General features: G+C 44.4%; 1 protein-coding gene across 1 annotated transcript in view; it reads left to right on the top strand.

The window, feature by feature from the left end:
- The window catches only part of mGluR (metabotropic Glutamate Receptor), a 350025-nt gene extending 338647 nt beyond the window's left edge, over positions 1–11378 (top strand). The window contains exons 11-12 of the mRNA XM_080278811.1: positions 7951–8128; positions 11278–11378. Coding sequence (XP_080134937.1) covers positions 7951–8128; positions 11278–11378 — 279 coding nt within the window. The remainder of the gene's footprint in view (positions 1–7950; positions 8129–11277) is intronic.
- Positions 11379–13469: the final 2091 nt, after the last annotated feature.

Below are 13469 nucleotides of genomic sequence, written 5' to 3'. Positions count from 1 at the left end.
CATCCTTCCTCTCACTCGATGGAAAGATATTAGTCGTGTAAAACTATCAACAACTTTGCTTTTGATATCCTACTGGGAATTCATTTTTCTGTCGCAAAATCCCAGCAACACGAAAAACGCATTAAGGCTACGACATCCAAGTAATATTTTTGCGTTATCAGATGGACGATAAAGCCATTACCTAAAAGCGTCATTCTTCGCACGATAAAAGTGATAATTAACAACTTCGTTTCGAGGATGTGTTTGATGTTTATATGTGTTTACCATCTTCAGACTCTTTGGTTCACTCTAAGACAGACTCTGAACTGGAGAGGTTAAACGTGGCCTTCGTTTACCCCTTCACCTCAGGATATCTCAAAAGCTCCTCCTCCTCCTCTTCCTCCTCCTCCTCCATTTCTTCCTCTTCTTCTTTTCCATCACCATCGTCATCAACATCATCATCATCTTCATCTCCTTCATCTTCTCCTTCTTCTTTTTCTTCCTCTTCTTCTTCTTCTCCTTCTTCTTCCTCTCCTCCTCCTCCTCTTCCTCCTCCTCCCTTTCCTAATTATATTCCATCTTGTTTCTCCAACTTCCGCATCCTATCACTCTCTCCCACTCTTCCGTCTCCCTTGTCCCCCCCCTCTCTCTTTCTCTCTCTCTCTCTCTCTCTCTCTCTCTCCCCGGGGCAGGACTGAGAGAAAGCAGGACTGTGGGAAAGTTTAGGTAATTGCTTATCGGAAACTATCAGGAGTAGGAGTTGGTCTGGCGGTCTGGAGTCACCACAGTCTTATTAGAGCTGCCACAGGGAGAATAAAGGAAAGAATCAGCCTGGAAAATAAAGGAAAGAATCAGCTTGGAAAATAATGGAAAGAATCAGCCTGGAAAATAAAGGGTAGAATCAGCCTGGAAAATAATGTTAAGAATCAGGCTGGAAAATAAAGGAAAAAATCAGCCTGGAAAATAAAGGGTAGAATCAGTCTGGAAAATAATGTTAAGAATCAGGCTGGAAAATAATGGAAAGAATCAGGCTGGAAAATAAAGGGCAGAATCAGGCTGGAAAATAAAGGGAAGAATTAGCCTGGAAAATAAAGGGAAGAATCAGCCTGGAAAACAAAGGGAAGAATCAGGCTGGAAAATAAAGGAAAGAATCAGCCTGGAAAATAAAGGAAAGAATCAGCCTGGAAAATAAATGGAGAGAATCAAGTTGGAAGACAAAGGGAGGAGTTAGTCTGGGAAGAATCAGGCTGGAAAAGAAAGGGAAGGAAATATCTATCCATCTATCTATCTATCTATCTCTTGTCTATATCTTTTTATTTATCTGTCTTTCGATCCGTTTGTCTGTCTACGTATGTATGTACAGACAGACAGCCAGACAGACAAACAGACAGAGAGGGAAGATGATATTCTGAGAGTGACTGACCTACCCCTGAACGTCCACATGTGCAGGGTCGAGTTTTATGTCCCAGGGGAAGAGAAGGCAGGATGGATTTCTTGAGTCTCCCATTTCACTCATTGCTTTTCCTTTTTTCTTTTACTTCTTAGCATTAGAGTGTTGGTGAAAGAGATATGAGAAATACCTGCCTTTTTTTAATGCTGTCGGTTCAGTCTGGCTCTTCATTCTTTCTTTTCCTCTTTTTTCTTTTGTTTACATTTTTTTTTTTAGTGTTGTTGAAAGAGATGTAAGAAATACGTGTTTTTCTTACTAAGGACATGCAATCACGTTCACTATCTGTCTCTGTCTGTTTGTCCTTTTATTTCTTCATTTTCTTTTCGTGTGTACTCCCTTTTTTTCTTTTTTCTTTCTCTTGTCTTTTCTTATGCGAATTTTCTCAGTCCTCACCCCTTCTTTCTATCCCTCTCTCTCTTTTTTAATTGTTTATTTATTCATTTATTTATTTATTTTTTTATTTGGTGCACCCTGAGAGGCGGCCAAATACAGTGTGTGTTCCTCACTGTGTCGCTTATTCACTGAGCCACTGTACCAGTTTGAATTGCATATCTGTCACTGTTTTAGTAATGTTGTCTCTGTCACTCCTCTGTCCTTCCTTCTTCCTCCTCTGTTGCTCTTCTTCCTCCTTTGTTGCTCATCTTCTTTCTCTGTTGCCCTCGTCTTTCTCCTCTCTCCATCCATCACGATTACCCCTTCACCCACCCCGAATCCATTTCTGGCTCTCAATTCTAGTAATATATCCTCCGTCATTTCTCTACCCAGTCTACCTTCCTCTCGGTCATCCTCCTCCCCCCCTGCTCCTCCTCCTCCACCCTCTCCTGCTCCTCCTTCTCCGCCCCCCCCCTGCTCCTCCTCCTCTCTCCATCACTTTTCATTACCCTTCCACCCACCACAAGTCCATATTTGTCTCTCCATTTTCGTAGCATTTCCTCGTTCTACCCTCCTTCCTTCTTTGCCATCCTCCTCTCCCTCCTTTTCTGCTTTATTTCCCCCATTTACTTCACATTTTCTTCCTCAATGACTCTTCACTCACGTCTAAATGTTCACATCTGTCTGGTCATTTTAGTATCATCTCGTCTCTGTCATATCTCTGTTCATTTTTTCTTCTTGGCGTTCATCTCCTTTCTCTCACTCTGTCTCTCTTCATACCACCTCACTCCTTCACGTTCTCTTCGACTTCTGCCCGGGAATCTCAGTGTCATTCTCTTCCTGTCATTCCTTTGTTCACTTCCATTCATTTCAGCTTCCTCCTGTCTCTCAATCCTTCTTCCTTTATCCTAACTACTTCACCGTCCTTTTATTTTTATCTCTTCAAATCCCATGTCATGTCTTTATCGCTTCTTATTTTCCCTGTCTTACCTCACTCCTATATTTGCATCCCTCTATGTCCTACTTCTTTTCTTCACTGTCGTCTTCTTTATCAGTACTTCAGTTTACTCGTCCTTCACATCTGTCTATCCATTCTATCAACATTTCTCTTTTGTCATCTCTGTGCCCACTTTTCCTCTTTTCCTCGATCTGCCTCCCCACTTATTTTCTCACCGATTCTATGCTTCGCTAATCTGTTCTTCATTCTTGCCACAACTTCTCTTCGCCCTTCCTCTGTCCAGCAATCTTTCCCCTGTTTCACTTTCCTCCCATCTCTCCATCTTTCTTCATTCCCCCCCTCAACTTCACTTTTATTTTCCCTTATATTCATTCTGTCTCATTTTCATGCCTGCTCTCTCCACCTCTCAACCTCACCAACCTTTTCTTCATCATTCTTCACTTCCTCTCCCCGTCCTTCCTCTGTTCACTTTTCATTCCTTGTCTCCTCTTCCTTTCTTTTCCTCTTCTGTCTCCACTTCCTGTCTTCGTCTTTCCTCCCTCCACTTTTCTTCCTTTGTATCTCCTTCCTTCATTTTCTTCTTCTATTTTCGTTTCCTCACCCCGTCTTTCCTCTGTCTACTGATCATCACCCCATGTCTCTCCTTCCTCCCGTCACTCCATCCCTCTTCATTCCCCTCTATCCAACCCTCAGTCCATTCCGTTAATCCCCTCGTGAAGGAGAGCAATTGCCATCTAATCCCCTCCCTTCCCTCCCTCCCCTTACCTTCCCTACATCCCTTACCTCATCTTCCCTCCACCCCTCATCTTCCCTTCACGCATCTCTCACCCATCCATCTCTCATCCATTTTTCATGCATTCTTTGTTTTCCTTTCATCCATCTTTCACCCATCCGTCAACCCATCCTTCACTTACCATTTCAGTTATCTTTCACCCATCCTCCACCTTCTCCTTCACCCATTTCATCAGCCATTCTTTCACCCTTCACTTCACCCTTTCACCCATTAAAAAAACAAATCTAGCTACCGGTGCCTCCATAATGTATAGATATAATGTATGAGCTTTGGATGTGGGTGAACTTTGGAGTCATGTCCACAAGTGATCTGTCTGCACCTCGACAGAAAGAATACCCAGCGTGGTAAGCTTCACTGGGGAGGTGCTGAGCTTATCAAGGCTTCCACTGTAACCATTCTATTAATATTCGTTTTGAGGCCTCCTGCGCTCGCCAACGTCTCTGCTAAAAGTGATTATGGCGGCGGGATCAGAGGAGTGAAGGATCGCTGGATACCAACAGTGATTGTGGGGACGATATATATTTTTTCTAGTTATTCCCTCCTGGTTGCGAATGCAAATCAAGTGATCACAACGAAACGTGGAAGAAAAAGTGAAAAGAGAAGAAGAAGAAGCGAAGAAAGAAGGGGACAAGAGGAAGAAGGGATGAGTAGGCTCTGAAGTACGTGAGAGAAAAGCAAGAACTACAGGAAGAAAGGAAGAGATTTAAGTGTCAGTAATGAGAAGAGAAATTTTAAAAAAAGGAAGAAAAAGAGGAGAAAGAGGAAGAGAAGAGCAGGTTAAGTGGGTGGTAGAGAGGTCAGGATTACTTGGCTGAGGACGACTCGGTGGAATCGCGGGATGAAGATTATTAAATGGATTAATCTTTAGGCCTTGGGTCATTGTGTGGCCGGAGGGGATCGTTATTACCTTCATATTATGTACTATTGAAACTCTAGCCTCACGTTGTACAGGGTATTAGGATTACTGAGACTATTGAGACTACTGAGACTACTAACACTCGACTACCCAACGCCCACTCTCTCCTCCCTATCCCCCTCCTACATCCACACACTCCCTCTTCCACACCCCACTCGCCCTCTCTCCTCTCTCTTTTAACACTCACTGCCATCTCCCCACCACATTAGCTTTTCCTCCTCACTCCCCACCCACTCGTCTCTCCCTGCCTCTTCCTTACATCTACCTGTCTTTCCCACGCCGCACCCACTCCATACTCTCTCCTCCAACATCCATTATCTCCTCCCCACTCTTCACCTACTCGTTTCTTCCTTCCGCTTCCCCACACCCACATGTCTTCCCCATATCTACCTCTCGTCCCACATCTATCTCTTTTCATCACTCCCTCCTCCCTCTTGCCCACACCCACCTGTCTTCCCCATACCCACCTCTCTTTCCCACATCTTACCCACTCGGCCCTCCCTCCATTACCCCCACTCCCTGCTCCCTCTTCCCCACACCCACCTATCTTCCCAAGGTCACACCCACTCCCTCCTCCCTCCTCGTCAGGCAACACCCAACGCCCAACCATTCCCCAGAGGCGTCCTGTCGACCGTGTATCATTCCCCGGCCTCCTGCATAACTCACTGCCCCGTCCCCTCTCATCACGACCCCCTGCTTGGCAACCTGGCCCGATCTAACCACACCAGCACCACATCGCCTACCCCCTCGGCTCCATGTTAATGCTCTGTTTACTTGGGTGAATAAGATAGGGTTTTGGTTTTATACTCCTCAGCCCCTTGCTAATGCTTTGTTTACTTGGGTGAATATCGTGGAGCTCTGATTTTGTGTCCCTCAGGTGCTTGTTAATGCTTTGTTGTTTGGATGTATTTGGTAGACGTAGCTCAGTAATTCTTTCACCTGATCACATGCTCTCCAGTTCCTTGATAATGCTTTGTTTACACGTCTGAATATAGGAGAGCCTTGGTTTAATATCACTTAGTTGCTTAATGCTTTGTTACTTGGGTGGGTATGGTACGGCCGCAACCCCCATATGATTATACCTGTCAGTCTCCCTATTCTATTGTTACCGTCACCTGAAGACTTTATCCACATTACGAGGGCATCCTAGTGGTGAAGGGGTTAATGAAAGTTACAAATAACCCCTCCAGTTCCTTAAACTGAAAACGGTCGTCTGTGGATGGCAAGAGTAAAATAAAATTCGTCCTCTGCCAATTTCACTCTATAATTTTTGTAGACCTCGGAATCGGACCGGATCCAATATCCTAATATGCTCTTGCCTTATGCTTGTGAATTTTAACCCCTGGGCTGCCAACCATATGTGTCGCCAGGCAATTTCGAGTGGGTGAATGTGTGAACTTTCCTTTATGGTAAAGCAACGGGTGCACCGTGGGGTCTACATCTGTGTTCACCGGTTCAAGTCAAACTACCTTGATGTTTGTGACTGATTTCTCTTTCAAGTTTTCATGTTTTCCGGGAGCAATAATGTCCGTGTTTTATCACTGCAATTGGCTGTAAAGGAAGAAAATACTTTCACCGAACAGTGCCTTGCTGCCAAACACTCATAAATCAGTTTACGTCCGAATGCCTCGGACAAGGAGAGGTGTGGAAGTGCGTGAATGTTTCATGCATGTAGTATATTGGAGGAATAAACCAGAATACAGATTTATAGTGCAATTTTTTTGTTCTTGTAAGTAAAGCATCAACATGAATGAATGGGAAGGCTTGAATCTGAGAAAATCACTCGAGGATCAAAGCATACGCACGGCAAAGCCTTCAGTCCGAATGAACCCTCCTACCATTTGTAATAAATCGTCTGCTAATAATGAAGACATAAAAACGACATTTTTCTGTACGAACACCATGAGTCATGATGGAATTTCGAGTGGTAATACTACATTCAGTTCTTCTACTACTGAAACACGCCACGAACCTAGAGCTTGCATTATAGTGAGGCGTAGCTGGAAGTCTTTCGTCAAGGTTTCATCTTTCCCAAAGTTTTCAGAATTCACTCAGGGTTATAACTTACATCAGTGACAAGAGTGAAATTTTTCTCTGTCTTGTCTATATTCCGTAGTTAATGTTTGCTAGATTATTATTTTATTCCTTGTGATACCACCTTTTAGTTAATATGTTCACAATTTAAGTTATCAACTTATCCATCGTGTGGAATTTAGAAGGGCATTCCCCTCTGTTCAACATCCGTCAAACCTTCAATTCTTCCCCACGTCTGCTCCACCACGCCAGAGCCTGATCGTACCCAGACTAACCCTGAACACAAGTTTCTTTAGGTTGCACTTTTGTCCTCTAGAACCCACCAAGGGCCACTTATCCCCTAGTTCTTCAGTCCTCCTATACCATAAGTACTTGGGAGACGAAAAAGGGCAGACAAACAGAACGGTCGATGGTTTGTGAAAGTACAAAATTTTACCTTTAGTATCACCAGCCCATCAGGGAAGAGTCCAGCCCAGCAAAATCACTAATAAGACAAGCTGAAACGCCATCTGATAACGTCATATACACAACACAGTCCCTCCGCCGAAATTGAACACGCAGGCAGACCACGAGATACTGTTTAGACTGATGTTGGCTGAGTTAAATGTGGAGCCTTCTTAACAAAACATCTTTATATGCTTCTCTACTTACACTGCAAAAGCCTTCCACATCTATACACCTGCGTGAAGCCTTGAGTGGGGGTGGGACACTTCTCCAGTTACGAAAAGTGGTGTTCCTCTCTCATACGCGCTAGTTACCCTTCAGGATCAGTAAAACACACCTTGGGCGTGTTTCCTAGAGTTGCTTCCCCAAGTCAGGCGTGTGCAAACCGGTCGTAGCGATATAGATAAACAAAAAAGCTAACAAATAAGCGAAAACTACAAACAAACATACACACATACATATAAAATAAATAAACAAATAAAACATACACAGAAACACACACACACACACACACACACACACACACACACGCACTCATCGTAGGAAATGTAATATCAAAGGATGTGTGAGATACGAGTGCTTCAGTGTGAGAGGGCCTCTGTGACACACCTGAACGCATATTGTGTGTTGATGCAAATGAGCTCTGGCAACGAGGTAAAATCCACGCACCTGTGTTTGTGTGATGTTTGCTTGTCTGATTTAATTTTTGAGTGTCTGACTCTGGGCATAGGCTTCACAGTCCGTTCCCAAGGCCCAGTATTCCTTTCACATACCGTACATATTCACAGGTCATCTTTTCGGTGCTAATACCCACCATCTATATTGAATACATGCAAGGATTGTCACATAGGACTGGTGTATTGGTATTAACGGGAGTATTTTTGCTCCTTACATTTATCAAGCCTTGTAAATATAACCAACTCACTCTCATTTATTCACTCACTCATTCATACACTCGCTCACTCACTCACTCACTCGCTCGCTCTCTTTTTTTACCCTTGCAGGTGCAGATAACAACCCTATGTGTGGCCATCTCCCTCTCGGCCTCAGTGGCGCTCTTCTGCCTCTACTCCCCCAAGATCTACATCATAGTCTTCCACCCCGACAAGAACGTGAGGAAGCTGACCATGAACAGCGCCACCTACAAGAAGGCTCCCACGGCTTCCAGCGCTGCCAACCACGGTGAGAGAGAGAGAGAGTACCAGAGTTTTAATGTTTGAATGTGAGAGAATGAAAAGAAAAAAGGAAAGTTAGAATAGTAATGAATGTGAAAAAGCATGAAAGCAAAGAATGAAGAACAGATTGGCCAGATAAATGACGGAATGAGTATAAAATCCATTAACCACACAGTAAAAGAAAATGTGGCATGAATGAGGGTCGAAAAGGAGATGAAAGATAATAATTAGTGAAAGAAATGAATGTTGGTTTTGCATGGATGAGACTGGAAAGAGGAAGTGGGTAAATAGCTGAGTATGAATGAATCAGGGAAGAGGAAATGGGGAAATAGCTGAGTAGGGATGAGTTGGAAAGGGGAAATGGGGAAATAGCTGAGTATGGATGAAGCGGGGAAGGGACATGGGTTAGAACTGATGATGCTTAGTTGAGCTGCTAACACGGCGGGCATGTCTAACTGCTGGCCACATCCCCCCGCAGGCAAGGTTAAGGGCAGGAAGGTAAACAAGGCTGAGGCGGACATGGGCACCATTAAGTAAGGCTTTCTTGATGTTGTGACCCGCCAGAGTAGACTAGGTTTCATGGGTCAGATAGATGTAACCTTGTCGGACCCTTTCCCATCCCTCTCACCCTCATAGAAACATCACACACACACACACACACACACACACACACACACACACACACACACATACACACACACACACACACACACACACACACACACACACACACACACACACACACACACACACACACACACACACACACACACACACACACACACACACACACACACACCTGATAACCCTAGCTCGTACACAGCATATCTACTTCCTTGCACGCCAACCATTCACCTTCATACACAATGTCCTACCTTGGTTTTCTTCCCTCCAACATACCTTGGTGTTGTAGATTTTGTATAGGCAGTTACACTTACCACACAGCACCTCCTAACACTAGCAACATGACAGACAGTATTACCACACTTCACCAGGCACACATCCACACATGTCTCCCGTCATACCCTATCGTGACCCTCTGTTTTGCACTCAGTCATAGCAGACATACCTACCAAAACCTCTCCCTGGCTTCCACCACACATCAGTCTATCACGTCTCTGTACATAGTCATCATCGTCATTATCTCCAATTTCCTACAAAGAAACAGAGCTGGAAAGATCAAGATATAGGAAAAGGAGAGTAACAAACTTGAAGAAATTTGAGGAGAGTGCCTAGTGATACGAACCATAAATCTGTTAATTCGCCATTAAAGAATGGACTATCTACATTCCCTCTTCACAAACACACCGGCCTTAACAGTGACCTTGTAGCAGCGAGAAAAGTCACTCAACAGGGTCTTCACACCTCGCCTAATAATAGAGAAAAGATTCACTTCTACACACAAGAGCATTACACCTCAGATCACCTCAAAAGTTATCTTATAATAGACAGCAAGATTACTTCCGCAGGTTCTCCACACGGCACCAGTAATTATACAACTGATGTTGAGTTATATATATGTTTGTATATAACAAAGCTCCGACCCCTGACAAACGGTTGTAGCGAAACTTTGCACACGCAACCGTTGTTGGTCATTCCAAGTTAGGACCAGAGTAATGTCCTCAGAGTTGCGTTATGACCACTTCTGTGTTCCAGTCGTAGTGGAATCGACGAAATCACCACCTCCCCAACTGTACAAACGTATGTTCACCACTAGTCACCTTACAAAATTAAAGTCACCACACCTCACCACGTCCCTTCATTAACCTCCCACGCGCACCTTACCTGCACCCATTTCCCTCCGCTCCTCTCCTTGAAACAACCATAAATCTCCACTTAATTAACTCCACCTTGCCCTAAACCCGGGAAAAAGGAAGGCCGAGCGCTGGAGTAGTGTAGTGGCTAGGGGGTGCACGCTGGGGGAGAGTGGGGGAGAGGAAAAGGGGGGAGGGAGTGGGAGTGCTTGAGGGGTAGAGGGAATGCCAGTACAGTAAGTACCTCAGCACCTGCCACATCCCCCTTGCCATACCAACCTGAGAACTGTACATACCAATAGCGTCCCATGTTTCAGTGAGTTTTGCTTGAATATAATATGAGAATTTTCATGTTTCATGTCTTTATGATATAAAAACTAGGCAAAACTTTTAGTGAGCTATTATATAATTCCTGAATACACCTGTACAATCGCACTGTCAAATTATGTCACAAAAGTCCAGTGACTTTCATTCCTAGGTTAATGTTTGACAGCACTTGAAACTGGTGTTATTTCACCTTCTTTCCTCGTGGGATGAAATTCCTTTTGAGAAATAACACGAAACAAAGCCGGGGTGTTAATATAGTTTTATGCTTTAATTCTGTACGAGAAGGTTCTGTAGTAACAATTTAAGGAAATAATGAAACGAAACTTTATTATACTGCCGTTTACAAAATTGTCATGCATGACAGTCATCCTTACCCGCAGTGGGCGTGTCTGTCGGTTACAATGGCTTCAGAAGAGGAGACGCAATGCCAGGAGTGGTATATTGAAACTGAAGTCCTTTACTTGGGTTTGAAGTAAATATATAGCTACAGATCACAGAAACCCACTTTCATAATCCTGATACTGTACATGTTTGGTAGGAACTGACAATTTATGGGAGCGGGGAGCGTTCTGTGGAAGAAAGGTGCAAGTCATCTGCCCATTATCTGACGAAACTGATGACTGCTTCTGACATGCGTTTGTCTGCAGCCCACGTGTCAGCAAGAGCTGCAGCCTGTCAATTAACAACTGCCACGCTCTACTGTAAACTCGGTTTCAGTTAGCCACTCATTATTGTGTCTTCTCTTATGCTGTCATTGTAACTGACAGACACGCCCTCAGCCGGCCAGACTAACTGCCATATGTGACACGTTGCCTTAGTAAAGATTATTGGATGGCTATACCAAATTCATATACTTTTTTACTTTATAAAAAAAAGAAAAATCTTTATAATTTCTGTCACAGAGGAAACGCAAACGGTAAAAGCAGGTCTTTTGTTAAGTTTTATTTGAAAATGAAGTTGCTGAAATTATATGTGTATATTTGTATGACTTCCCACATACCAGTGTGAATAGGACTTGGATGATGATAATGTTGGTTCTGTAGGAGCTGGTTATAGCTTGCTAATTCCCCCGCAGGGTCGGAGGGTGTGAAACTGCAGACGGTGCCGGGAACGCCCTCCCGCACGGCCACGGAGGGAGGGAGCCAAGGGGTGATGGAGAGCGAGGCGCTACTTTGAGGGAACCACACAGCCACTAAAAGTACGCCACCACCACGACCCTGCACCCTGGCCCTCTCTTCCTCTGCTGTTACTATGACGAAGCCAGACAGTCAGTGAGAACATCGCCAAGCCCTCTAGTCAAGACTTTGCTTCTGTTGTTGTTCTGGGGAAGCCACACAACTACTGAATACACCTAACTTATCGCCATGCCCTCCTGATGTTACTCAAGGAGCCACATAGCCACTATCACGATTAATAGTTCATCGACATTTCCCTGCCTTCTGTGGGGATGGCAGGTGTTATGTGAAATATTTTTTATGTGACAGCAGTATGAAGCACATAGCAAAACAGTAGGAAAATGAAGGATACTCTTTGACGTTCTAAGAGGAATGAGAAATATGGAAGGTAGGACGCGATGATGGCAAGGGATTGTCGGGGAACATTTGTTCGTGACAGAACACCCCTTCTATCGCCACACCCTCTCGTTCATGACCTCTTTCCTCCTGCTGATACTTCTCTCGTGGTTCTCACGATATATTTAGTTCTGAGCCTCTGCTAATAAAACCCACACGACTTTAGCCTGCCCCAGGTGTCGTGGGACCAAAGGGATGGCTGACAGCTTGTGGCTGTCTCTTAATGCTCTAAAGATCATGCGGATCTACAAATCCACCCGGTACATGGTTCGACAAATTTATATCATGCAAATAATGGCGATAGCTAAAAGCAGGAACGAAGACAGTAGAGGGCTGGTGAAATGGTGTAAGGGCAAAGGGCAAAGAGCAGAGGGCTGAGGGGAGAGGACAGAGGACTAAGGGCTGAGGGGTAAGGGCTGTGGGAACATGGTGACAGGTCACCCCTCCTGAGCCACATCTGTATCCGTGGAACTTAACCACCCTGAATGAAAGTGGCCGGGTCTCCCTCAGCCCACGCCACTGCCGGCACCACGACTACCATATCACTAATATAAGGAGTCAGCGGTAGTGTGTTAGATGAGTGAATGTGCAACCGTTTTAGGTTTGATGGTGGATTTAGTTGTAGCCAATGGAAAGACGTTTTTGAAGAGGAAGGACTAGTGAAATTAGAGGTGGAGCTGTGTGGTAATCCGGTGAGATCAGTTATTAATCTCACAAAGGCGACGTTTTAAGTTGCCTCGATGATCATGCACGACTACACACCTCCCTGATGGAAAAGTGATAAGTGCTAAAAGTTTTCGAAAGTGCTGTGAGCGACTGAGGACGCTCTGTATACTTGTTTTCCTGTTGGTGCCAAATGAGTTTAGATTATGCAGAAGTAATTTTACGACAGATTACACTTTAATCATTAGAAGACAAGTACAGAAGTAAAGGATAACAGGTATATCTGTGAAAAGTTAGTCTGTGTTACAAAAAAAGACAAGTGAGTTAGTTACGATAGGTATATCTACTTGAAAGAGATAGAGATACTTGGAAAATTCACAGTGCGCAGAGAAACTTGGATACTTCATTGTGTCCTTGTGGTGACACCTGCAAACATTAGCCTCCTGATCTTCCCAGCGATGGGCAGGGAGCTTCTACCAACAACAACATATCAGCCACGTCGGCCTTTCCTCGCTTCTGTGGCCCTTCGTACCGTGGCCCTACGCTGCTGTGGTCATACGCTACTTGGCTACGGCTTTACGTTACTGTGGTCATACGCTACTGTTTCATGGCTCTACGCTACTGTTCCATGGCCCTGCGCTACTGTACTACGGTCAAGCTGTGCTGCGCTACTGTGGCCCTACGCTTCTGTGGCCATCCTGAGAGAGGAAACCCACATAACTGCTGGCTGGCCACGAAGCTTACGATAAAACTTAAATATATATATATATATATATTGTGATTCTCTCTTTAAATACATGACATTCGCTGCATGTATTAATGGTGCTCTCTCTTATAATCTTAGCAGAATATTTACAGGCGGTTTCTCTTGCCTCGTTATATATTCCTTTTTATCTTAACACTCCTTGTAACGTTAATCTCTCTCCCTCTCACACACCGCCGCAGACCACACCACCCCCGATCAGTGCGCCAGTCTTCGAGCCGTATTCTCGCTGGCTTGAGAGACAACGTGGTGCCTCTTCCTGAGCGACTT

Source organism: Coenobita brevimanus, chromosome 75 (genome assembly GCF_032717465.1).
Source record: "Coenobita brevimanus isolate Jiangsu-jjx chromosome 75, ASM3271746v2, whole genome shotgun sequence".
In the NCBI taxonomy this organism is placed as follows: Eukaryota; Metazoa; Arthropoda; class Malacostraca; order Decapoda; family Coenobitidae; genus Coenobita; species Coenobita brevimanus.
This window is presented reverse-complemented; position numbering and strand designations above follow the sequence as displayed.